At 44.0% G+C, this 26,644-nt stretch overlaps 1 protein-coding gene across 19 annotated transcripts in view; it reads left to right on the forward strand.

The window, feature by feature from the left end:
• Caln1 (calneuron 1) overlaps positions 1-26,644 on the forward strand; it is a 534,324-nt gene that overhangs the window by 494,624 nt on the left and 13,056 nt on the right. For 14 of the 19 annotated variants that reach the window (XM_087196183.1, XM_021254340.2, XM_087196182.1 and 11 more), the window contains 2 exons: positions 18,088-18,244; positions 25,558-25,707. In XM_087196183.1, the coding sequence (XP_087052309.1) occupies positions 18,088-18,244; positions 25,558-25,707 (307 nt within the window). Of the gene's footprint in view, positions 1-18,087; positions 18,245-25,557; positions 25,708-26,644 lie in introns of those variants that run through there. The other 5 variants (XM_087196194.1, XM_013070469.3, XM_087196189.1 and 2 more) reach the window with 1 other exon arrangement.

Consider the following 26,644-nt stretch of genomic DNA (forward strand, 5'->3'; position numbering starts at 1 on the left):
GGCAAAACAAAAAGTCCAGGAGGCAATTTTCACATACTGTTCCAGATGCTGTAATAGATTTAGGTATGGAACATTGGTATGGAGTAGCATGCAAAGGGAGGCAGAGCAAACTCCTACTCAGATAAATCTAAAAGTCTTGCCAGGGAAATGGCAGAGAAGTGGAAGACTAAAGGCAGATTGGTCTGGAGGAGGACACAGGTCTGAGAATGATGTTCTGGGTGCAGGGAATAGACAAACGCTTGATGCATATGGCTGCTGCTGAGTAGCTCAGGGTGGTCAGACCACGGAAGATCCAGATGTCAGGGTATGTCTTATTCATTGCCTTTTAACTAGGACAAAATACCCAATTCATGCAGCTCTTAAAGGAGGAGAGGTTTAATTTGGTTCATGGTTTTTTAAAGATTCTGACCATTAGAAAAAATAAGAAAGATTCTAACAGTGGTTGATTGGCTGCAAGGCAGAAATGATACGGCAGAGGAGTCTGGGGAGGGAAAGCTATTCAACCCTGGGCAGCAGGAAGCAGAGAACAAAAGGAGGAGGTGGGAACAAGGATCCACCCTTCCAGGTCATGCCCTCAGTGACCACCTCCAACCACGCCCCACTTCCTGACAGCATGTTCAGCTATGAACTCATCCATCGATGAATCCATGATCCAATCACCTTCCACACACACAAGACTTCTGGGGGATGAGGCAGGACTAAGTAGCAAAGCTGTCTGATCAAAGCATGTGGAAAGCTGCCTTCAGGAGTTTGGACTCTACCATGAAAGAATTTGGCATCACGGAAGGCTTGTCAACAGATCACCTTGGCTTTTGGACCTTTCTAGTGTCCACATCTAGAAAGTTCACAGTCCTTGTAGTCAAGATAAGTCTAAACCTCATTCACTGGATAAGCCCAAACAAATGTCTACTTTTCCTTATTTAGATTTGGGATTGGTTGCTGTTTTGTGACCGTGCTCCCCTGGGGACCATATCAGAAATGGCTCCCTCTGTATCTGAAGAAACTCAGTAGAATTATTTATCAAGGGTCATGGGGGGTGGGAAAAGGAATGAGACAAGAAACACAGTGACAATCCCATCCTGTTTCTTTGCTGAATGCCAGATGGAAGCTGTCGAGAGAAGCTTGAAAGCGTAAATGACATTCTTTAAATGAGGAAAAAAAGCAGGTGTGTTTTAGCCATGAGGAGCTTAAAATTCACTGTTCTCAGACAGAATTATACATTGAGTAACTCTGCCTGCAGCCTGGAGCAGAGATGGCTACCATGAGCCTAATTAAAGAGATGAAATAAATTGGCTATCACATCACTGACTGGCCTATCAAAATTATGTCTTGTATTTATACTGCTTTCCATTTTTATTCAAGAAATTTAACACTTCTTATTTCATTTAATCCTCGAAAAATCTCCAGGTGGTGAATAAGGCAGGAATTCTTATTGTTTTTATTATCTTATTACTACTATTATTATTCATTTTATTATTCTAATTGTCTGTTAAGTGGATGGGGATCCAGATTCCAAGCTATTAATAACCTATCTAAGGATACTCAGCTAGTTAGTGGCAAAACCTGTCCTAGATTATGAGTCTCTTGGCCCCTGAACACAGGACATTTCTATCAGCCACCTGCTCAAGTACCCTCACCGGGTCTGCATTCATCAGCACAAGGAGGCAGAGGATGCAGCTAATTCTTCTCTTCCGGAATTGCTGCAGTTGCCAACTAAGTTGTCATGAACAAACTCTGGGCATAGAATCGGAACATCAGTTGGTTCTTGCCTCCGTGAGAACTAACTGAATGACTTTAGTTCCTTTAATTTTTCATGTGTGGGCCACAACACAGTGAAGAGCCGGGGAGCCAAAAGGTATAAAGTACAAGAAGCTTTGTATGTTAGAATAAAAAGAGTTCTATCCACAAACAGTCTCTCTCTCTGATAGATAGATAGATAGATAGATAGATAGATAGATAGATAGAAACTTTCAGTGGGTTCACACACCATGTGATACTCTGAACCAAGAAGCCAAATTCATGGACCTTTTTTCAATTTTTATACCGTGCCCAGCTGCAAAGGAGAATTTTCTATGTTATCTAGTCTCAAAAGTTGCTAGTTGCCATTAGGAAATGAATTTTTTCTTTTCCTCTTCCTGTTTGTTTCTCATTTCCCCCTGTCCTTGTCCTCAGATACTATGGACTCAGAAAACAGCTCCCTGGTGTGGGACAGAGAGGTCCTCCATTAGGACCCCTCACCCTGTGTTCCATAGGAACTAGCTCAGCTGGTTGTGCACAATTCACCCCAAACTGGGCATCTCATAGCCAAACGCACAGGTTCTCCTGTGTTCAAACTCTCAAGATGAGATGAGCTCTTTCCAGAGACTGTGAGCTCTTGGCAAAATCAGTAAATAGCCTTTACTCTGCCAACAAAAGCCAAAAGAAACCTCTCCGTGGGTCCTATTGCTGCTGTAACAAATTATCAGAAGCTTGGTGATATAAAACAACACAAATTCACTCTCCTACATTTCTGAGATCAGCGGTCCATAGTTAGTGTCACTGGGCTAAAATTCAGGTGCCCCTTCTAGATGTTCCAAGGGGAGAATCCAGGCCCTGGTCAGCTTCTGCTGCCTGCCTGGCTCCTGTGCCTCCTGCCTCTGTTCCCATCTTCACGTGCATCCCTCTGGCCTCTGCCACCTCCCTCACACTGTCTTCTCCTCTTTGATCAAAGCTTAAGGCTGATCCAGGAAATCCAGGTTAATCTTCCCACTTAAGGCCCTTAACTGATCACAGGAGGTGGGATCAAAAATATGGTGAATGGTTGTTTTAATGTATTACACTAAAAGATACCTCGCCATTAATCTCCCTCAAAGTCCTCCCCCTTCCTTCAAACACACTCATCCCAGCGTTCTTGCCATTTTCTGAAACAGTTCTGGAAGTTCTCTCAGGTGTGTCTTTAGCTGTGCGGTTGTGCCTGTCTCCATGTCCTGAATCAATTCAAACTGTTTCCCTTTCATGGTCATTTTGACGTTGGGGAAGAGCCAGAAGTCACACGGTGCCAGATCCAGTGAATAGGTGGATGAGGACACGCCACAATGTTTTCATTTGAAAGAAATTGCCCATCAATGTTTTCAACCAATTTAGGACATCAAGGCAGCCATGATGGCACAACTAAAGACCCTCAGGAAAGAGGACTTCAGAACTGCTTCAGAAAGTGGCAAGAACAATGGGATCAGAGTGTTTGAAACCAGGGGGAATATTTTGAGGAGGATTAGTGGCACTGTGACTTTCACTGTTCTAAGTTTTTAAAGTTATTTAAACATTTGCTGTAATTTTCTTTTGCACCCGTGTATCTGTGAAGACCTTTTTACCGGCTAAGACCACACATTTTCAGGTTTCCACAATTAGGATGTGGATCTTTTTGGGGCCATAATTCAGCCTCCTACAAAACTCACTTCTAGGAGGGCAGAAATAGCTGTATTCTCTGGAGTTTTTGCATGCTTCACACAGCAGTGAGACAGATTTCACTGGTGTGAAAGGCTGAGGCAAGAGTGAATTATTATTTTAGTCAAAGTCTCCCTTCACAGTGGCAGTTGAAATTGGGAGCAGAGAGCTGCTAATGGGCCTCTCCTTTGACCTGTGCTCCAAACCCATACCTATAATTTTACGCAAAGGAAGGCACTTCCGCGCAGTGATTATCTCTTTTAAAAGGAAAAACATTTTCTGATCTTACAGTGTTACATATTCATTATGGAAGTGGGTGTCCTTTGCCCCTTAGCAGCCCCATCACCCAGAACACTAAGCCTACTTCTTCCCCTCCTTCCTCCTTCCTTTTGTTCCATACTACACTGCACCAACTGCTGTGCCACTTTGCATGTTTCTGTGCATATTTTTCCATCTTGTTCTCTCATGTACCCTCAGGGCCTAGCATGTAGTAGGTGCTCAATATATGCAGCAGTTCCTCAGAATTCTCAAGGTACCCCTCAAGGGTACCAAATTGTGCAACAAAGTCCCTCATATAAGATATCATATTTGTATATAAGCTGTGCATATCCTCCTGTATGCTTTAAATCATCTCTAGATCAATTACAATGCCTCCACAATGTAAATGCTGTGGGAAGAGGTCCTGGATCCAGTCCCCAGGAAGAACAAAGGACAGCAGTGGTCAAGCTGACCCTGGATTCTGGCCGCACCGTGTCATATCATGGTCAAATTTCTTCCAGACTGTGGGAGGCCACTGTCTTCTCCTGAGGGCTCATTGTTGGGGGTGGCCTGTGTGCATTCAGAGTTGTACTTTAGAAGAAATCTGGATCTCCAGAAACCACAGTGATCCTGCGGGAAACAAGCAAAGGTAGGGATGACAAATTCACCCTGGCTTCCTTGGGGACCAGGTGGGCAGTGAGGCCACTACAGTGTTTCCTCCAGTGGGCCCTATGTCGATCTATTGATTGTCTTTGAAGAAGGAAGGAGGATCACATGCCAGGAGGAGCTGGGCCTGGGCCTCTTCAGCAGGGGACACAGAGGGGGCGGGTTCCCCGCCAGGGTGTCAGCTGGCCAGGTGGACATACCTCCTTGCTTCTCATGCCAGGAATCTTTCGATGTCAGCTGAGATCCTGACCCACACATCTGCTTCCTAGGTTCTGCAGTGAGTGGAAATTTTTCTGCAGCCTGTGGCAGTAAATAGGTGCTCAATCTTAGTTTCTTTGTGATTGCAGGTTTTCATAGCCGCCGCTGTGTTCCAGGGGGAGCATGCAAAGGCCGGGCTGTGTGCTGCAGCCCTGTTCTGAGCTGATTCCTTGCAGAGCTCAAGAGCACAGCATGTCCCATCGCTCCCTCCCCTGTGTCTCCCCACACCAGGTGATGGAAAGACGTACACAAGTCCTCAGGGACCCACCCCACAGCCTAGCACCTGCTTTTGTTTGTTTTCTGCTTTGATTTTTTAGTTTTCCAAGTACCTTTACCAAACTTCCACTCCTTTCACCCCACCAACTCATATGGCCCAGCAATCTTTTCCACAGGCTCCAGGAGTGTCCGGGAGGGTCTGTGCTCTTGGCAGGGCAGGGTCTCCCGATGCCTGGCGTTTCAGTCTCACTGTTAATTCTCCACGTGGGGAAGACCTTGGAGCCAGGAAGTCTCCTGGAAGCCTCTGGGTACACTGAGGCTTCCTGACTTCCCGTGTGGGCCCCGCCACTGGCAGATGGCAGGGCCCACTGTTTAGGGACAGGGTTGCTTAGTAGGTAGGAGACACTGCACTGTTCATGGGGTGGGACCAAGGACACAGGGGAAAGTTCTAGAAGGAAACCATGCAGACCGATGACCTTGCTTGGCCCTGTCATATTGGCACTCAGGGTATCCTCAGAAACTGGCTGTATTTTTGTGCTACACCAAGATAAACTGTGAGATCTCCAGACCGTCCAGGTGAGTGGGACTCTGGCTACTCCAGATCCTGTCTGGAGTATGGTGCCATGGTGGTGAACTGCAACCAGCAGAAGCTCCTGGGTTCAGCAGTTCTGATCTCAGCTCTCTCTTTCCAGAGCACAGTGCGTTTTGTAGAGGAGCAGAGGAAAGAACAGGATAGGGGTGTGATAGGTTCCAGCGCTTATGTGGCCCATCCTCCCTGCACAAGGGAAAGAGCTGCACCATCAAATTAATTCCACACCTTCTGTGAAAATTGAAATGAATTTGGATTCACCTAAAATCTGGTCAGGAAGATGTTGCCCCCCAGCTGTGCAGGCTTCAGTAGGAGTCACGGACAAAGAATGAGGGCAGAGGCCTCACAGGGCGGCAGTCAGCCCTGTCCTTTCAGTGGCCTGGCTTTTCATCTTACCAGGAATTCAACACTTCACTGGGGACTAGGCCCTCCTGAGGTTCCTGGCACAGCAGGAAAACAAGTTCAATTACTGCGCTCTGCCACTGTGAAAGGGCAGAGAATCTGAACACTGCCAGCCAGTCTCCTCCAGAGGGCGCTCTCCCCGGCCTTCTGCTGGATTCCAGAAGGACTTTGGGGAGGGAAGGCAGGCAGATAGGGTTAGTAGGGTAGCTGTGCTCTGGAACAAAGGGCTCATTGCTGGGAATCAGAGGCCGACACGTAAACAAACAAAAATAACTCCCAGTGGGAAAAGCAGTGACAGAAGTTTGGTGGCAGACATCAGGAAGAGCAGGGCACTGACACTGACTCCAGAAAAGTCCCCCCTGAGCTGGAAGATGGAGGTGGCACAAGAGGCATGGGCTTGTAGAGTAGGACAGAGGACCCCGAAAGGCAGGGGAATCCTTCCACTGCTTCCCGAGGAAAGCAGTCAGTCCTGAGAGGCAGGTCTTTGCTTAAGAGCCACCCTGCTCCCTGTCCCGATATGACAGCAACCCCTGCCCTTCTGGTCCTACTTCCCACAGATCAGGCCTGGGATGCTTTGTCCCCGGGGCAGCGTGAGCTAGGAGAGTCTCCTTTATATATGACTACCTTGTGTAGCTTTGTACAAACTTTTTAATTAAAAGAAAAAAATGTTTTTGTACTGGGGATCAAACCAAGGGCCTTCTCACTGAGCTATAGTTTAAATTTTTTAAATTTTGAGACAAGGTCTCCCTGAGTCACTAAATTGCCCAGGCTGGGTTCAAACTTCTGATCCTCCTGACTCAGGCTCCCAGAGTGCTGGGATTATAGGCATGCATAAAAAATAATTTAACTGACACATAAAAATGACACATACTTCTGGAGTACAGGAGGTTTCAATGTATATGTACGTTACGTAAAGATTGGCCTATCTATCCCTGACCTTGCTTCTTTGTGGTTAGAGTATTCCAACACTTCTAGCTATTTTGAAATATACAATATTGTTCACTATAGTCACTCTTCTGTGCTGCACAACACCAGAACTTATTCCCCCACCTACTTGTATTTTTGTCCATGTGAAGTGTCCTACTTAATCTTACTGTGTTAAGAGACGCCTGGAGAGGTGATTGGATCATGAGGATGCTACACTCATCACTAGATTAATGCACTGCTGTTCATAGTTGAAGATGGGGCCCACTTAGAGGAAGTGGGGTCCTGGGGACGTGACTTTGGAGGGTGTATCCCTCCCTGGCACTCTTCCCTTATGTTCTGCTTCCCGGCCACCAGGAAGTTAGCAGCTTTGCTTCTCTGTGATCTTCCATCATGATGTTCCTACCTTGGTGCCTTAGTCATTTTCCTTGTTGCTGAGACACAATACCTGTCATCCACAAATTAAAGGAGGAGTTATTTTAGCTCACAGTTATAGTGCATGGTCAGCTGGCTCCAAGGCAGAAAAGACATGATAGAGGGATATGGGGGAAGAAAACTCTTCACATCATAGTGGCCAGGGGAAGAGCTGAGGAGGGACATACTCTACATCTTTTCAGGTCATGCCCCCAGGGACCGAACTCTTCCAACCAGGCCCCACCTCCCAACAGCACACTCAGGCTCTGAGCTCAGTAGTGGGTGGATCCACTGATGAGTACAGTGCCTTGTGATCCAATTCCCTTACAAAAGTTCCACCTCTGAGCTATCTCATGACAGTTTTCAGGTTCCTTCTCACTCTAAACCATAACATTTGGAACCAGCTCACCATGAACTGAACCCTCTGAAACCTTCTTAAATCTCTCCTCCTTTAAGGGTGGATGTTGGATATTTTGTTCCATCAACAGCAAAACCAATCAGTACGTTAACCGATCTCTCCCTACATTTCCTTCAAATTTGAGTGGGCACCAGAATCTGCTGGAGTCAAGTGAAGGTTTCTGGGACCCACTGGAGTCTCTGAGTCAGGAAATCTTGCGGGGGCGGGTGGAGAAATTGCATTTCTAACCAGCTCCCAGGTGCTGCTGCTCCGGGGAACACACTCTGAGAACCATTGTGCTGGGTACATCAAGGATGAACAGCAATCTTCCTTCCATGCTTCCTGAACAAGGGGTATTGTCTGCCAACAGAGCAGTCCCCAAGGACTGCCCTCAGCAACTGCTGTGCGCTTGCAGATACAGACAGCTCTTGAGCCTCAGGCACAAATTACCCACAGCCAGTGGGGCCCGAGAATGGTCTGCCCGCTCTCTCTTTCAGCCAGCTTGGCACTGGGCTTGCCATTTCTTGCTTATGTACAAGTAAGCAGAGATAACAGCTTTAACACTGGATTAATTAAAACTTAGAATAGCCCAAGGATCGGGGGCCCCGAGGAGGAATGTGCTCCAGAAATTGAATTAGGTGAAAATTGGAGCAGATGCCTATATGACATCCCTTAATATTTTAATCTATAAAGATGATGCCAGAGATTTTGGATCTATTAGAAAAGGAAAAACAGCAACCATTACAGTCTGAGCACAGGACCGAAATGACAAGTATTGCAAGGAGTGGACAGAATGGAGCCACCAAGTCACCATATCTGCTGGGATCAGAAGTAGGAGTCACCATGCAGGAAAAAAATCAGTATTATGGTTCAAATGGAGAACATCCTCCAAAGACCTCATAAGCTCACAGATGGGGCTTTTAGAAGGTGACTGGGTTATGGAGGTGCTGGTGGGAAGAGGTGGGTCACTGGGTGTGGCCTGGAAGGGTGCATCTCCCTCCCCTGCTCCCCCTTCGGCTTCCTGGCCACCATGATGTGAGCAGCTCCCCTCCACAGACCCTTCCACCGCACCATTTCTGCCTTGGAGCCAGCAGATAGGAACTGAATCCTCTAAAACCTGTGAGCCAAAGTAAACCTCTCCTCTTTTATGTTGTAGATGTTAGATATTTTGTCCCAACAGTGAGAAAATGGCTAAGACAAACAGTGACACTAAATCCAAAAACAGAGATGGAACCTATTAGAGAAGAGATGAAATATACAGTGGATCCTTGACTTACAAACTCTATCAGTTCCCAAGGGCTGGTTGTAACTCAAGTTGGTTGTAAGTCAATACAGCTGAGATCTGACTGTTTACCTGGGTACATGCTATAGATAACAAGAGGCAGAGGAATCTTCCATTATCCTGATTAACCCAAGTTGTTTGTATGTCAGGCTGGTTGTAACTTGAGGATCCACTGTATAGAAACAAAGAAGAAACATCTAATTAAGAGTAATTTGTGTTTCAGAGGAAAGAACTTCTTAGGACAGAGGAAAGACAGTAATGAAAAGGGGCTGTAAGAAGCATTTGGGAGGCAGAAAATGAGACTGGTGTGAAAGTGAAAAGTCCCCACTGAGCTCTACCCATGAAAGATGCAAAAGCCTTGGCCATACGCAAAGTTCATATCCCTGGACAGAGCATGGGAAACCGTATTTTTAATCCCGAGGTTAATGAAATACTCCTACTATCTTTGAAGAAGACATGACTGATCCTCAAGCCGAGTGTCATGGTGCACGCCTGTCATCCCAGCACTCTGAAGGTGAGGGCAGGGGGATTGAAAGTTCCCTCGCAGCTTGGGCAACTTAAGGACTTAGGAAGAACCTGGCTCAAAATTTACAAAACAATTTAAAAATAAAAGGCTGGGAATGTAGCTCAGTGGAAAAGCCTTGGATTCAGTCCCCAGTAAAGGAAGGCAGGCAGGCAGGCAGGCAGGCAGGCAGGGAGGAAGGGAGGGAAGGACCTTCAGAGGAAAAAACCTGAGCTACCAGTCAACCCCCAACCCCTTGGCTCAAGGGTGAGGAGGGAATTTGTGCCATTATAGTATTTTATACCAAACTAAGTTGTCTGTCACGAAAGAAGTGGAAAATGCATTATTAGCATTATAAGAACTCAGAAAATGTAATTTCACAAATGCTTCATTATCAACTATTTTTAAAAGTTCTCTATCAGATAACTGATGACAATTAGGCATACCAAGTTGGGGCAGTCATAGAAAAATGGAAGTGAGAGTCAAAATCAATTAAATATAATGAAGTAGCAGCAGCCGTTACACATTTTGTGCCAAAGTTAAATGGAGAAGCTAAATACTAATCCAAAAAAAGATACAAAGAGTAGAAAATGTGTCATAATAAATCTCAAATTAAACTTATGAAGACTGAAATGTGTGAGGTAAGAAGTAGGAAACTAAAAGGTATAGAACTTTTCTTATCACACACAAGGAAAGATGAGAAGACACAGTTAGTTTTCTGAATTTCATAATTTAAGAAATGGTGGCTTGGGTAATGGAGTTGATAAATGGAAAGACATTCCCCAGAAATCCATAGATTCTTTATACAAAAGGCTAAGGAAAATAGAATGACCAGAAAGATCCAAAAGTAGAAAATAAAATAACAAAATACAGCCAAACATGTTTTTAATCATAAACAAAGAAAATGGAATCAATTTCCACTATGGGACAGGAAAGATTCTCAAATGTGATTTTTTAAAAAAATTCAAATTTATTCTCCTTGAAAGAGATAGGCCTCTAAAAATATAACACAAAAAAAGAGACAAACATTTAACAGAAGAATTCATACAGAAGGAAAACAAGCATGGCTATACTGATGCAAAACAGGATTTTTTTTCAAAAGGCATTAAAAGAGCAACTAAACATTTTTTAAACGACTGTGTGTATCAATAAAGGCCCATTCCATGATGGAGGCCATTCACATGTTCATCTTGATGTCCTCGAAATGCTTTTCTTGGAGTGTTCCATAATCCACATATGCTCCCCCAGCAATACAGCCTTCTGATGACTTTTATGACCATCTGTAGGTAAATGACCTCCAAATCTGCACATCAGCCCCATTGATACAACTCTTGCATCCTGGCAGTTCTGGCTGGCTCAGCATCATGAACTTCTGGTGAACATTTCCACAATTTAACTTGTCACCTTTGTTTTTAAGCCTGTTATTTCTCTGTCCCTTTCAGCCAGACATAAATCCCAGGTGTCATCCAGAGTGGCCCATTCTCCTTCACATGCCAGTCATAGTGAACCATCAAGTCTTGTCAGCCTCTCTCCTGCATGGCTCTTCAATTCTCCCATCACCTTCTGTGGTCTTTTCTCATGTTATTTCAGTAGCCTCCGGTATGGTCATCTTGTCCCTTGTACCACCAAAGAGTAATTTTTCTCAAGCTCAAACTTGACCAAGTAATGTCTGCTGAAAATCTTTTAGTGATACCCCATTTTACCCAAAAGATAAAACTAAGCTACATTATTCAAAAAATTAAACATAGAATCACCATATGATTCAGCAATTCCATTTCTAGTTATATACCCAAAAGAAATAAAAGTAATGGCAAGAACAGATATGTATACACCTATGTTCATAGCAACTTTAGACAGAAGCAACACAATGTGCACTGTTGAATGAGTGGATAAACATAATGTGATATACACAGACAATGGAATATTACTCAGCCTTAAAAAGGAAGGAAAATGTGGTACATTCAACAACAAGAATGAACCTTGAAGATGTTATGTTAAGTGAAATAAGACAGTCACAAAAGGACAAGTACTGTAATGGCTCTACCTAAATGCTGTACCCGAATAGTCAAATTTATCCAAATAGAAAGAATGGTGGTTGCCAGGGGCTGCAGTGAGGGAGAGGTGGGGAGATGGTGCTTATTGGGTATTTTAGTTTGGGAAGATAAAAAAGACCTCTGGGGATGGATGATGGTAATGGTTACACAACAATATGAATTTTCTAGGGCTGGGGATTCAGCTCAGTGGCACTACACCTGCCTTGCAAGCTCAAGGTCCTGAGTTCGATCCCTGGTACCAAAACAACAAACAAAACAAAACAACAATATGAATTTTCTTAACAGCACAGAACTTAAATATGGACAAAATAGTAAATTTTATTTTGTATGTAGTATTTTAACACCATGAAAAAGGAAAAACAAAAACAAAACCAAGCTCTTCATCATGCCACAGAGGCCTTTACTGGACCCACCCCATTCCCTACCACCTCTCCGGATTTCACCAAGTACTCAGAGACCTCAGGATTTGTCACTTGTGTTAGTCCACTTTCCATTACTGTAACAAATACCTGAGGCAGTAAGCTTCTAGAGAGAAAAGGGCTCTTTTGGCTTACAGTTTTGAAGGTTGCAGTCCATGGTTGGTTGGCCCCATGCTCTTAGGTCTGTGGGGAGGGGGTCAGCACACTATGGTGGGAAGTACATTGTAGAACAAAGTGCTTGCCTCAGATAGGGACATGAGTGAGATGAAGAAGAGACCAGAGTCCCATAGTCCCCTTAGATAGAGGGCATGGTGTCCCCCGTGAGCAGAGACCCCACTAAGACACACACTAAGTCCCTTCTCTTAAAGAGTTCACCGCATCCCGACTGTACTACAGGCTGGGGACCAAGCCATGAACACATGGGGTTTTCAGGGATAGTCCAGACACAGGGCCCTGAGTTCCATCCCCAGCACTGCAAAAAGAAGCAGATCCAAACTACACACCTTCAGTGAACGTGTGAGCATGGGTACTGTTAGGCCTGGGTAGGTCTGTTCCCCAGCTGTCCTGCCCTTTGCATCCCTGCCTCATTCTACTCGTACCTCACCCCCGTGACTTGTCAAACTCCACTTCTTTTTCTCCTGATGTTCAATTGTATGGAAGTTCTCCAGGAAGCCTTCTGTGACCAAGTCCCTGCTTCCTCGAGTGTTACAAAACTCTCCTCCACTTCCCTTGTTTGAACATGTACCATGCTGAGTTAGTCACTCATCCGCTTGTCTTCCACAGGCAACTTCTATGGCTCACTCATCTTTACATCTTCATGGTGCAGAATTCTCCTCAGTAACTCTTTCTTGTATTAGTTTATAAATGTTTTGCAATAAAGAATAGCTCAAATGTGAAAGGGGTCAAGGAATGGAGGGGAGAGGGTGGGAGGGGAGGGAAAGGGGATAAAACAACTAGTTAAAATGTGTTATGTACATGCTCCAACTCCACACAAGGAATGTAAACACCATGTACCACAAACATACTAAAAATAATAACTTATTTAAAAGCTATTAAGACTATAAAAACAATTTATGGACAGATAATTTTTTTCACAGCCTCATGGTCTTTGACAAGTCAAGTTAAAAATTAAGGTTACAGAAAGATTACAAGTATAAGGTCACACAATATAATTAATAACAGTAAATGTATTAGTATGACTCAATCTTACACAGATTTCATTATAATGGAAAGTTTCTTAGTTTTTAAAAACAGCAGATATATGGGCCACGTTTTCTATGATCCAGTAAAAACAGGGGGAAAGAAAGACAAAAAGTAAAACTAGAAAAAAGAACCACAAATGAAATGATAAGAAATGGGATATATTTATAGGCTAATAATAATGAAAACATTGTAGCTGGTTTTTGAAAATAAGTTCCAAAAGTGACTCAAAAAATGTTTCAAAGCTAAATGGACCAATAATCATGGAAGAAAGCTTGGCACTGTGTTCATGTTTTACAATGATTTCTTTCAGACTTTTAAGGAGCAGCTATTCTGACAATGTAGAAGACATATGGACTGTTGCTTAAATAATTTTGTTCAGATATCCAAATCCCAAGAGGAAAACATGACCCAAAGAGCCAACACTGTAGATTTCTGTAATCTGTACCTTTTCCTCTCTTCTCACAGGCTCTGGCCAATCTTTTTGCCTAATTTCAGAGTTAGAGCAAGCTCTCCATTGTTTTGAGATTTTCTAGGAGCTCCAGCTCTTTGATTGGTCTTCCAGGAAATGGATGCTCATTTTCTCGAAGGGTCTCTTATATCTTAACACTCTCCATGTTTGCTCATGGCTGGGGCAATCAGTTTTCTTATCTCTGAATCACTACTCTTTGTATTTTGCCAGCCTTCTCCCTACAACCAGACTCACACTTAGCTATATTTATTTATATTTATATTTATGCATATATTGGAGATTGCCCTATGGATTAATTGTACCTCAGTGTGTGTCAAAATTTACTTGCATGGCCATTAAACTGTAATGCAGAAAGCAAATCTACTTTATACCTCCTCTTCAGTTGCTCTTAGTCATATTAGTGGCTTTGAACTTGAATCTTTTAGATTTTCCAGCAAGTTTCAGTAACCCAGTTTAATTTCTTAGAACAAGATGCATACTCAAAGCAAGGAAGGAATTGATTATGAAGAAAGCAGGAAAATAAAAATGTCTCAGATTTTCTTTCATCATCTTCCAGAATAACTTACAACCATTGATTTCTGTGTTCATCCTTGGCTATGCTATACTAAAGAAAGACCGAAGTCTTAGTGGCTAACAGCAGGGGTTTATCTCTCATTCAAATCTTTGTAGACTGGCCAAGAGTCTGCTTGTGTAATAGTTAATCAAAGACTTAGGATGGAGGGGGTGGCCCCTATATGGTATAACTGTTTTGTGGTAGAAGAAAAAAAAAAGGCAAAATACACAGTGGCTGTGAAGCATCTCTTCAGACTCTCATTGATTTCCTATCTCATGTTTAATGGGCCAAAGCCTGGTGTCAATAAGAAGGGAGATGTGATTTAAAAAATATGGTCAGTCTTAAATTTTGTTAAATATATGAGAGTAAAAGACACATTGCTATTAATCTCTCTCAAAATACTTCCCCTCACTTTGAACACACTTATCCCATCTTTCTTGACACTTACTGGAGCAGCTCTGGAAGTCCTCTTTTGTGAGTGTCTTTAGTTGCACTGTCATGGCTGCCTCAACATCCTGAATCCATTCAAAATCTTTCCCTTTCATAATTCTTTTGACTTTGGGGAAGAGCCAGAATTCACAAGGTACCAGATCTGGCGAATAAGGTTGATGGAGACACACAGTCGAATTTTTAGGAGCCCACCTTTCTGTTGAATGGCACTTGGTAGTAGCATTCACCATATTTTTTTATCATACCTTATAAAGACACTCAGGAGAGAAGACTTCCAGAACTGCTTCAGAATGTGGCAAGAATGATGGGGTAAGTGTGTTCCAAGCCTGTGAGAATATTTGGAGGGGGATTAATGATGTCTTACTGTCATCCAGTTTTAATTTAAACATTCACTGTATTTTTATACTCCTTTCACAGGGAAATGAAACAAATAACTGGAAATAATACAGCCTGTTACAGTCCACACTCTGGCTCATAAATGAATTTCTCTCTGTATTAGTACACGTCACTTAACAAAATACTTAGGCCTAGGTACTTAGAAGAGATTTATTTAACTCACAATTTTGGAGGCTGGAAGTCCTGGATCAGGTCATTTTACCTGCTCAGCCTCTGGTGAGGGCCCACTGGGCTGGATCACAACATGGTAGAGAAATGGAAAGGAAACTGGCCACAGGCAGAAGGGGCCAAGCATGTGGCATTCCTTGCTTAGTAACAGGCTGCCTCCATGAGAGCTAACTCACAGGGTGAGACCAGCATTAACCCCTTCCAAGGGCAGTGTGCGTACAACCTAATTGCCTTGCACTAAGCCCCAGCTCTTAAAGGTTTCTTCACCAATCAGAATTGCCACGGTGGGGGTGAAGCTTCCAGCACATAAAGTCCAGAGGCCCAACTACATGGGAACCACAGCACCTTCTCTTAGCCACAAAATACTCTTATCCTCCCCCAAAGGGAGATACCCCAAAAGGCCCCTAACAGCATCAGATTCAAGAACTCATAAGACATCAAACTGAAGTGTGATGCCTCTCTACTTGGAGACACAGGAACTAAAAGGACAAAGTATCTACTCCCAAACACACACTCACACACACACTCAAAATATGGTGGTGGGCAAGGGTTAAGTAAAAAATGCCTAAAATATTCCTGTCCAGAAAGCAAAAGGTGGGGGGACACTTAACAGTCAGAGCCTCAGAGCAATTCTGAAATCCCAGTGGACAGTCTTTGGCATGGAGAGTTTTCCTTGGTTAGGTCCTAGTTTTGCTTTCTGGAATTTGCACTTGATTTTTATTGGTCGCCATGATTCCTGCCCCCCACACAGGGAGATTGGTTCTTTCCCACTCTTCTTCTTATATTTATCTGAGAAGGGCATTGGGAAATATGCCCTTCTTGGGACCAGTGTAGCTTAGCCTCATATTTGCTTGTGCCTATAGGCTGGGAAGTCCAAAGATCATTTTAATTCATTGTTGCTGTTTTGGGGATTTGTTGTTGTTGTTGTTAGTGGTACTTGGCATTGAACCCAGGGCCTCCACACTGAACTATACCTCTAACCTTTTTATTTATTTTTATTTTGAGACAGGGTCTCACTAAGTCACTCTGTAGCCCAGGTTGGCCTAGAATTTATGATCCTCCTGCTTCAGCCTCCCAGAGTGCGGGGATTTTAGACGTGTGCCATCACACTGGGCTCACTCTTACTTCTGAATGCTGTCGTTGTATCTTTTCATCCAGAGCTGTTGGCTCCTGGTCACCACAGCTCTCTCAAGAATGTAGTTATATCTTTATCTGACTCCAGTCAGTTTATGCCAATGACCACATCCACAATCTATTTTGAATCCTACATCTCTCTGAATATAAGAATGGCTTAACATATCCAGAAGTTTTGACAAGGGACATTTTGTTTTAATAAACAATATTGTCATTTTAAAAATTTGTTGGTTTTATCTCTTACTACTGGAATATGAGAAATACTTCTTTCAACCCCACAGGACCAGGAATTTCTGGGTTGTCTTTATTACTAGCTTGCCAACCAACCAGTTCTTTCCTGAGCTCATCTCAGATGCTCCAAGATGCAATAGTTATGGATGCAAATAATTGCAACCACAACATGCTAGTTCCCAAATTTTTTACTCAAAACCACAAGCTCACAATCAAGATATCTGTCCTCCAAGTTATCATAGGCAGCAGTTTTAACATAAGCTCTCCCATCTTTCCAGCCTCCAGTAACATTTTGTTGTTGTTTCCACTGCATGGCCAAGCATCAGATTACAGAATTTTTGCTGTGGTATTTTACTTTAATGTACCAATTTCTGTCTTGTTGACTTCATCCGAGGACTAAGTTATGCTGCAGTAGCAAACAGGCCCCCAACTTCTGTTGATAATAACAATAAAGGGCACTTCTTATTCATAATCTTTGTCTTTTATGGGATGGCTGTGTTTCTACTATACTTTATTGCCATTCTGAGACGTAGTCTGAAAGAATAGTCTCTCTCTTTGGGACATGTTATTCTCCCAGCAGAGCAAAAAGAACAAATGATAGAACCACACAATGACTCTTAAAGCTTTTAATTGGATATGGCTTGTGTGATTTCCACTTACATATCACCAGCTGAGTGGGTGACATCTCCAGACCTGATTTAAATGGAGTGAGAAAGCATAATCCTATCCCTGAGAGAGACCAGATAGAATAGAGAATTCCACACCTCCTCTTCACTGCTTTTGTTCAGAAACATGGCCTTGAACTTGGGTTTTAACTGATAAGGGTATTGGAACAAAACACATACTTCGATACTATGTCAGTCCATTTTCCATTGCTATAACAAAATACCCAAGGCTGGATATTTTGTGAAGAAAAGAGATTCACTTAGCTCATGATTCTGGAGGTGAAAGAGCTTGGAGCCGGCTTCTGCTATACCCTGGTGAGGGCTCCATGGCAGATGTCATAACAGTGGTCCAAGTGCATGCAGCAGAAATGACATGGGGGGACAGGAGAGCAGGGGTCAGGCTCACACTTCTGTACAAACTCCCACTCGCAACCACTAAGTGGAGTCCCGTGAGAACTGCTTAGTCACTTCCAGGGGCAGGACCCTCAATGACCTCACCACCATCCCCTAAGCCTCACCTCTCAGAAGTTCTGCCACCTCCCAATATGGGCAAGCTAAGCACCAAGCCTCCAACACAGGAAGCCCTAGGGGACCAAACCCCCAACCATACAGCACCTCGATACTTCAGACAAGACAGAAAGTGCTGATTTCTTGGAAGATGATAAAATTTTGAGAAACATATGCATTGTCTGAAGTGTGACACAACTCTGAAGTCCATGAGACGTGGAGGGTTGACAGCAGATGGCCGGATGAGTAGAAAACCAAACGAGCAGGTGGCATTTTTGCTCCAAGAGTCTAAATTGAGGGGGCTATGTTCCACTCACTGTATTCCCAATATGGCCCTCCAAGTTCGCAAATATGCTCCGAGCTGAACAGGATGGAAACTGCTCATCTGATACCCTAAAAAGCAGATCCCAGTCTCCTGGGAGGTGCTCTAGGGCTTGCCGGTCATGCCCGAGCTGAGTGTCCACACTGCTGTTCCTGTGGTCCTCTCACTCTTCTTTCTCTCCACAGTTCGACATGCAGAGGATAACGCTGGAAGAGCTGAAGCACATTCTCTACCATGCCTTCCGGGATCATTTAACAATGAAGGACATTGAGAACATCATCATCAACGAGGAGGAGAGCCTGAATGAAACCTCGGGGAACTGCCAAACAGAGTTCGAAGGAGGTAGGTGCCCCGTGTCCTGGGCAGGGACGGAGACAGGCCCGTGCCTCCGCTGGCTGGGGTGGAGAATGTGTTTACAGTCTCCTGTGTGGAAACAGGTTTGCACTAAAGCCAAAAATCCGGGACTGAGCTAAAAGGTCTCTTCTGCCAAGATTCAGTGGATTTCTTTTATTCTTTTTTTTTTCTCCCATACTCTGCATTATTGCAGAATTCCCACTGACCCTGAACTTCCTCTAATGACTCCAGGGTCAGAGATTGGCTGTGGTCTTTGGCTGCATGCTGCGGAAGTGGAGGCTGGCAGTGCAGGGTGGTGGAAGGAGTCTGTGGAGGCTGTCAGCAAATTTGGAGCAAGTCCACTGGCTAATTGTGTGACCTTAGCCAAGAGGGGGACCTACCCCGTGCCTCCTCATCTGCAAGCACCAGGATAATTACACTGATGCCACAGACTCTTTGGGAGTGGATAACCTCTGGGCTCTCTGAATGCACAGACTGAAAAGGGCCCAGGGATGAAGTCCTTTCATGAACTTAACCAAGTAGTTACAGAGAGAAATAAGTTTCTACTGAGGTCAAAAAAGAGACTCATGAAAGGCCAGTTTTCTTGGGATTATGGAAGAAAACTAAAAAGGACAAAAGTCTACCTTCTGTCCTAATCAATTGAGAGTCCCCAGGAAGCTAAATAATTTAATCCTTCTTCCCACCCTTGAAAATCAGAGTTGGTTTAACAGCTCTGATGGATAGGGACAAATTTTTTTTTATATAATCACATTAAAACATCATAACAGGCTGTGGGCAATTTTTATCCTGGTTCAATGCTGAGACTTTACTTAAAGAGATAAAACTATTCTTTTCTTTTCTTTTTTTATGAACACTTAAACAAGTCAGGAGACACAGTGGAGACACTGTCCCAGAGAGGGCAGATGGCATTTGGTCACTTGATCCTGAGCTCCTGCGTAAGACCCAGCCAAGTGCCATGGCAGGGAGGCAGCGAAGTGCTGAGCTCATCCAGGGGCCCCACTGCCACCTAGGCTCATTCGGGCTCCCTTGGGAGCCACTTGGGCAGGACAGTGACTGCATCAGGGCCGTGACATCAGATGAAACCCAGTTGAATTCTAGAAGCTGCTCGGCTCTCCCTGCCGAGGCACCTGGGCTGTAGCACCCATGTGTTTGGAGTTGAAGCCTTAAATGTCCTGCAAGGGCAGGGTCAGAGTGTCACAGCAGACACCATCTGTGGCTGGACATCAGGGGGTGTGGGAGGAAGAGGGGGTGAAGAGGGCGGGGCTTAGAGGAAACCTTGGGAAAGCACCAGGCCTGGCTCCCGATTCCTGATGGAATGCGTGCTCCTGCGTCAAGGGCATTTGGGGCTGTAGCTTCCCACAATCTGAGATGGAAGGGGCGGGTTTCTGGGCATCTTGTTTTCCACAAGAGCCTTTGTTTGTGGATCAGTGTTTCCTTCAGAGAAATGTCACCCGCCTTAGTAATCTGGGAAAGGTCACGCTACACAGGAAAGTAATCTAAATTCCAAGCTGTGCCTTTTTATTACTCAGAAACTCATATATTAATACAATAAAATCCTGACAAAGGGACTTCCTAAGAGAAGTCTTACTGGGTCTGCTTTATTGGTTAGTACTTAAGACAATGGCAATACCTGCCATTTGCGGGGTGAGAAGTAAATGCCAAAAGTCATTTTCTGATTCAGTGAAAGGTACATTATTTTGTAGTTAGCTCACTATTTTTTCTCATGACCACTTTTGCATATTTTCATGTCAGAGAAATGTTTTCTTTAATCTCAATTAACTTACATTTATTTATTTTTATCGGTATGTATTTGCAATGGATAATATATATATTATTTGGGGATATATATATTTTTATACTTTCCCCTCTCTCTTTTTCCCCTGATCCCCTTTCCCTACTCCAACAAAATCAGCCTTTATTTTACTCTTTAAATTATTTATAATTGGGTTTTTCATGTGAGAGAAACCATGCAATATTTAACTTTCTGCGTCTGACTTATTTCATTAACGTTATGGTCTCAAGATCCATCTGTTTTCCTCCAAATGACTTGAATTCATCCTTCTGTATAATGTCAGAGAAATTAAAAAAAAAATTACATCAGCACAGTTTGGACCCAAACACAAGCTGTTTGGTTCACGTTTAGGCTTAAGAATGTCAGTTCTTGGATATGATCAATGTCATGGGTGCATGGACTTAGTAGCCAGGCCCCCTCTGCATTCAAGAAAGGACCTTGAGGTGGTGTTCTGGGCAGAGCTGTTCAGGAAGGGATGACTACGTGGCCCTGTCCCTCGCACCTAAGGACTGACGGAGCCATGCAAGACCTTGTGCCTGACAACAAGCCATCTTGCTCCCACACAAGCAGGGCCCTCCTAGGGACTGGAACCCTCCACTCCCCCCATCCCACCCTAACTGCGGTTGCACCTTCCTTGCCTCCTAAGTCCTCTCTCTTCCTCTCAGCCTGGAATCCTTGAGGGCTTCCCATCCCCCAAGCCATCAACTCCTTCCTCCCTCTCTCCCCCTTCCCAAGCTGCAGGCCGTGTCCACCACCCTGGCCATGCCCTCTGCCACACACACCTTCTCTGCCTTCTGTACCCCAGGTTTCAGCAAATCCAGCATCTAATTCTGAAGGGACAGGCGTTTGCCTTTATAGTTGTCAAGTAGGAAACTCTTTTGTCTTCAAATCAAATCCTCCCAAACCCAGATGACTGAGGAGAGAGAAGGGAGAATCTAATACTTTTGTCCAAAAGTGTTCAGATTCTGTTCACGAAGGGGGAAAATATCCAAATTCCTTCTACATGCATGGAAGAATAAAGAATAGAGGAATAAAACAGACCACGAGTCCATAGGCTGTGATAATTTTGATGGGAACCATTTTTGTTTTGAAGTCCACCTTTTAGTTTTTGTTTTGGTTTCAATTTTTTATCCTTGTTTTTTTTAGGTCAACACACACACAGAGGCCGTTACGTATTTCCTTGCCTTTACATAGTTTTTCTGTCTCTCCCAAGGAAAGGACAGGAGGAAGTGGAGTGAAATTCCCAGCCAGAAGGAAGGCACACCTTCCTGGCTTCCTCTGAAATCCTCACTCAGAGGCCCATATTCCTTGTAGAACCTATTTTTCTAGAGCCCTAAAAGACAACCCCTCCAGAAATCCATATGGAGGCAGGGAGGAGACCAAAAGACCCTAAACCAGGGTTCTCATTGCTACCTGGAAGCCAGGCAGGAAATCATTCCGATTCAATCAGGTGCTAACACTGTGCTGGGCTTCATTCCACTGAACCCAAGGACTCTGATACCACCTATGAGTTAGGAACCTGTAAATATGTGCCAACCATGAGAGTATGTGCCTCACAGCTACTGCTCACCCATGAAGAAGGAAATGTTTGGGACATTTGTAACAAAAGGGATGCACTCTGAGACCATAACACTAAGTGAAATAAAGCAGACACAGAAAGTTAAATATCACATGGACTCTCTTATATGAAAAACCCAAAGTATAAGTAATTCAGAAGACAAAAGAAAAGACAGGTGATAGAAAACAGGGAGGAAGGCTTTGTGGAGGTGGGAAGGGATGAGAGGGAGGGGAGAAGGGGAAGTAAAAAAGGACCACGATGTATTAGGCATATACACCAATCCTCCACCATGAATATGTTTATTATGTATCACAAACATATACTAATAAAAATTTTTTTATGAAAGTTTGACTCTCAGAAACTTCCAGCCCCTCAGATCTTTCTGAATTTAAAAAAAAATGAATTGTGCTCAATCTACTTTAACATTCATTGCAAATTTTTATGTCCTAATTATTTGGAAAAATAAAGCAGTGTTCACCATAATGGGTCAGGCACTAGACTATGTGTGTACCCGCAATATCTACTCACCATCCACATTCAGTAGGACAGTTTAACATCACTTTCAGTCACCAGATATTTTGTTTTTGGAGAACATCAGTTCAATGTACTGGCAGGCAAATTTGTATTTTATTATTGGGTTCCAGTTGCTTGTATATATGGACCGAGGGGGTCATGTGGTTGAACCACCGGATCCATCCGTTACTGGATCCCTATTAAGTGTTCTTATGACAGAATGTACTACACATTAAGCTTGGGACTGCTTGCTTCAAATGTGGCTTTTGCTTTTCCTTACACTCCAGGAGAAAAGGCTAGAAAAAACTGTCCAGGATGCCTGTCAGGGTTGGTCATTTGTTAACACGTAGGACTGACTCTTCAGCCCTGTCTTTTCTCTATGTCTCTCTCTGTCTCTCTGGTCTCTCTCTCTGCCTCTGCCTCTTTCTCCCTAGTACTGGAAATAGAACTTAGAGCCTGTGCACTCAGTTACATTCCCAACTCTTTTTAAATTTTTTATTTTGAGACAGGGTTCCTCTAAACTGCTAATTTGCACAGGCCAGGCTCAAACTTGCAATCTCCTGACTCAGCCTCCCAGAGAGCTGGGATTACAGGGATGCAACACCACATCCAGCTAATCCCTGTCTTGAGGGACAAATTCTGCTGCCCTGGTGGTTACAGAAGAGCAAACTGAGGTTCAGCAGGATGCAGTGTGTCAAAAGTCAGATCACAGTTAAAGACCTGGGCCCAGGTCTATCAGACCAAGCCCTACTCGGACCTCTTCATTTGTCAGCATGGTCATTGGCTTGGGCTTAGGCATTTTAGGGTCTCCATACGAGGTGGCATTTCACCGCCCTTACTTGTTTTTTATTTTGTTGCCAATGAAGTCATATTATATTTGGAAGTTAAGGCGAACTGTAAGACTGTGTGAGAGAGCCCTCTGGAGACACAGCCCCCCAGTGTTGTCCCTAAATGGAATGCCAGCTGTCAGATCTTTCTACACATTCTGACAACTTGCACAGGAGGAGGAAGTAAAGCAAAATCATCACCCAGGGAATAAATAGTTTCCATGAAAGCCGTGGTGGAGCTATTCCATGCTACTCGGTGGCTGTATGTGATGAACAAAAGAAACAAACATCCAGGGAGTAACATGGGCCAGGACCAGAAAGATGTCTGTACAGTGTGTGCATCTCATCCCAGCTCTGTGCCCTCTGGCTGTGTGACCCGGCAGATGTTATTTCACCTCTCTGAGCCCTATTTTTCTTATGTAACCAGTGCAAAGGTTAGACAGTGATGGTCACATCTAAGTGCTAAAACTTCTGAGCTCAGGGAAGGTCAGAAAGAATTCTGAGGCCACATCCAAGGTCCCCAGTTCAGGCATCCCCGCTGATGTCACTGCATTCCCGTCAGGAAACCAGGTGCACACTTGGATGGCAAGATCTGTCCTGTCACCTGACCATGCACCCTGGGCATCTCATGCCCATCCAAATGAGAAGGGCGCAATATGTCACCTGAGCCATCTGCTCCCAGCTCACCTGTGCTGTGACTTTCCTGAAATACACCCATCCCCTTGGGTAAATGTGAGAGGTGAAGGAGCAGCTAAGGCCAGTGGCCAGTGGGACACAGGAGACCATTTTTGAGGAGATTTGGGATGTCAGCCAAAAAAAGAATGTTCTTCTTCTAGAAATTCTTCACTGCAAACAGGAAGGAAAGTTGTCTGAGGGGTGAGTAGATTCTAACCCACCAGGGAGAGGCCAGAGAGCTGTTGTTGATCAATACGCAGAAGCAGAGTTGAGCAAGGACCAGCCTGGCTTAATGTTCTGTGCCACTCTGTCCACTTGCATAAGGCACTGCCATAATGAAAGGCTCATTTCTTCATCTCTAAACAACATGAGCTGCCCCGCAGGGCTGTTATGAGGATTAAATGAGGTCACACAGGCAAATATGTCTTACAAAGCTCTACATACCAGTCAGCACTCAAAACTAAGGAAAAACAAAGTCCAGCTAGTCCCAAGCTGGCCTTTTATTTTTGACTCAGAAACCCTGTCCTTGAGTACATACCGCGGGAAATCTAGGCTTCTGGGCCAGGGTCCAAACACAAACCCAGAGGGATGAGCCTTCCTCTTCATACCTTCACTCCTGAAGTCAAATCACTGTCACCATTGGGGTGACCAAGGGAATTCATCAGGGGTCTTCTGGTTACATGAAAGAGAAAGCAAACCTAGACTCCTGAAACTAAAAAGCCCAGGCTCAAATAATAGGGGAAGTCAAAAGGATGTACTTCCGGGAGAGCTCAAGAACATATACATATGCTCTCTCTCCCTCCCTCTCCCTCTCCCTCTTCCTCTCCCTCTTTTGCTTCCTTTCTTACTCTGACTGCCCTTCTTTTCTCTCTGTTGGCTTCATTCTTGGACAACTTTAAGAGGTAATAGGATTCTCTTTCCCAGGATTCATCCCTATCCCTAGAAGGGCTCTAATAGCACAGGCCTGGCTCCTGTGCCTACCCCAGAGAAGCCAAGAGCTGAGGAGACTCTTCCTGGCCACTCTGGCTTATGGTGGTGGAAAAGGTCAAGTCTTGGATTGAGAGTCCTGCTAGATGAAGAGCTCCAGATCCCAAAAACAAAGAGGCTTTTTGTTATGAGAAGGACACAAAAGGCAAGGCCTGCCCCTACACCACAGGTCTGCAAAGCACAGCTGTGTGATGTCCTGCAAACCTGAAGCAAGGGACATGAGATTTTGTTATGGAAAAGGGACAGGCTCCCCTACCGGACAGGTGAAATGGCCCCTCTTCCTCTTAACAAGAGCATCATAAAAGACACCAACCTCACTCTATACCTTTAGAGGTCACATCCTCCATTTCTACCTTCAGGTCTTCCTTGGGCACTTTTGAGTCCATTGAGATACAGAAAATTTCATTTCAAAGGCTCTTAATTCCATTTATACTATGTAAATAGCCAAATTCATAGATCTATACAATGTTAGGCCTGGGAGGAGCATAGAACGACAATCCCTCCCAAAGCCGGTAGCTCTGGCTTATTGTGAGAATCACCTGAGCTGACACTACTACTGAAATTTTGTTGTTTTTTAACATTCTTGTGCCCTGAAATTCCTGCCAAAAATATCACTTCACTAGATCTGTAGTGGGGCATCAAATCAGAATTGTTAGGGTTCTGATTTGCCTCCTTGGGAAGCCAGTGCTCCCCAAGACCTACAGCCCAGAGTGCAAATATCTAGATTGAGGCTGGAGAGATTCTGATCCATGGTGTTCAGGTTACCCGGCTGTGGCCAAGTCTGTGCATCTCCAGGAGTAAATCCAAGAGCCACTGCCTGTCACTTCCGAGCGGAGCAGTGCGAATTGCTGTTAAAATAAGAAGGGGAAAGGCAGTCTGTCACTAGAGCTACACACCCAGGGCCTGCCAAGGCAGCCACAGGACCTAACAAGATTTCTGGAATTTTTAGGAAAACAGAAGGCCCCACTTCACTGTCTTCCTGCGTCAGCCTCCCCAGTCACATTCTCCCCAAATTCTTTCGGGGACCCATCTGTCAAGACCTGTGCTAGAAAGAGGGCTCCATTCAACTCAAGACCTGATGGGAAGATGGACATACCAGGTGTGATCAGGAACTACAGTTAATGTTTATATATTTTTTCAATGTATTACAGTAAAAAACACATCACCATTAATTCTCAAATTGCTGTCAAACACATTCATCTCATTGTTCTCGTCATTTTCTGAAGCAGTTCTGGAAGTCCTCCTTCATGTCTTTAGTTGCACTGTTGTGGAATCTATTTAAAACATTTACCATTCCTGGTCATTATGACTTTAGGGAAGAGCCAGAAGTCATGCAGTGCCAGATCTGGTGAATAAGGTGGATAAGAACTGCCATGTTTTTACAATCCTGCCTTTCCACTGGATGGCACTCAGCAGCAGATTCACTGTGTTTTTGATCACATCTCTTAAAGACACTCAGGAAAGAGGACTTCCAGAACTGCTTTGGAAAGTGGCAAGAACAATGGGACAAGTGTGTTCAAAGCGAACAGGAGTATTTGGGGGTGGGGGGGCAGGGGGGTTCACGGCAATGTGTCTTTTAGTGTATAAATTTTTAAAATTTAAACATTTACTATATTGTTTGATCAGGCCTCATAGACAGAATCACCAGCAGCATAGTGTTCAATAAGACCCACAAAGGACTCAGCTTTTCCAAAGGTTAGACGTAGTTTTCATATGGCCCAACAATTTGACTCATAGGATTATACCCCAAAGAATTTAAAACATGTATCTACACAAAAAACTTATACGTGAATGTTCATAACAGCATCATAGTAGCCAAAACATGGAAACAAGCCAAATGTCTACAAACTGATAAATGGATAAATAAATGTGATCCATCCATACTCTATGGAGTATTATTTATCAACACAAAGAAAGAAAATGCTGGTGCATGCTAAGATGTGAATGAACCTCAGAAACATTCAGCTAAGTGAAAGTAGCCAGACACAAAACCTCATGTTATATGATGCCGTTCTTATGGCATCTCACAAAAGATA

This window comes from Heterocephalus glaber, unplaced genomic scaffold, assembly GCF_053883595.1.
Source record: "Heterocephalus glaber isolate CG9 unplaced genomic scaffold, H.glaber_assembly_v1.0 deba00001610, whole genome shotgun sequence".
Lineage (NCBI taxonomy): Eukaryota > Metazoa > Chordata > Mammalia > Rodentia > Bathyergidae > Heterocephalus > Heterocephalus glaber.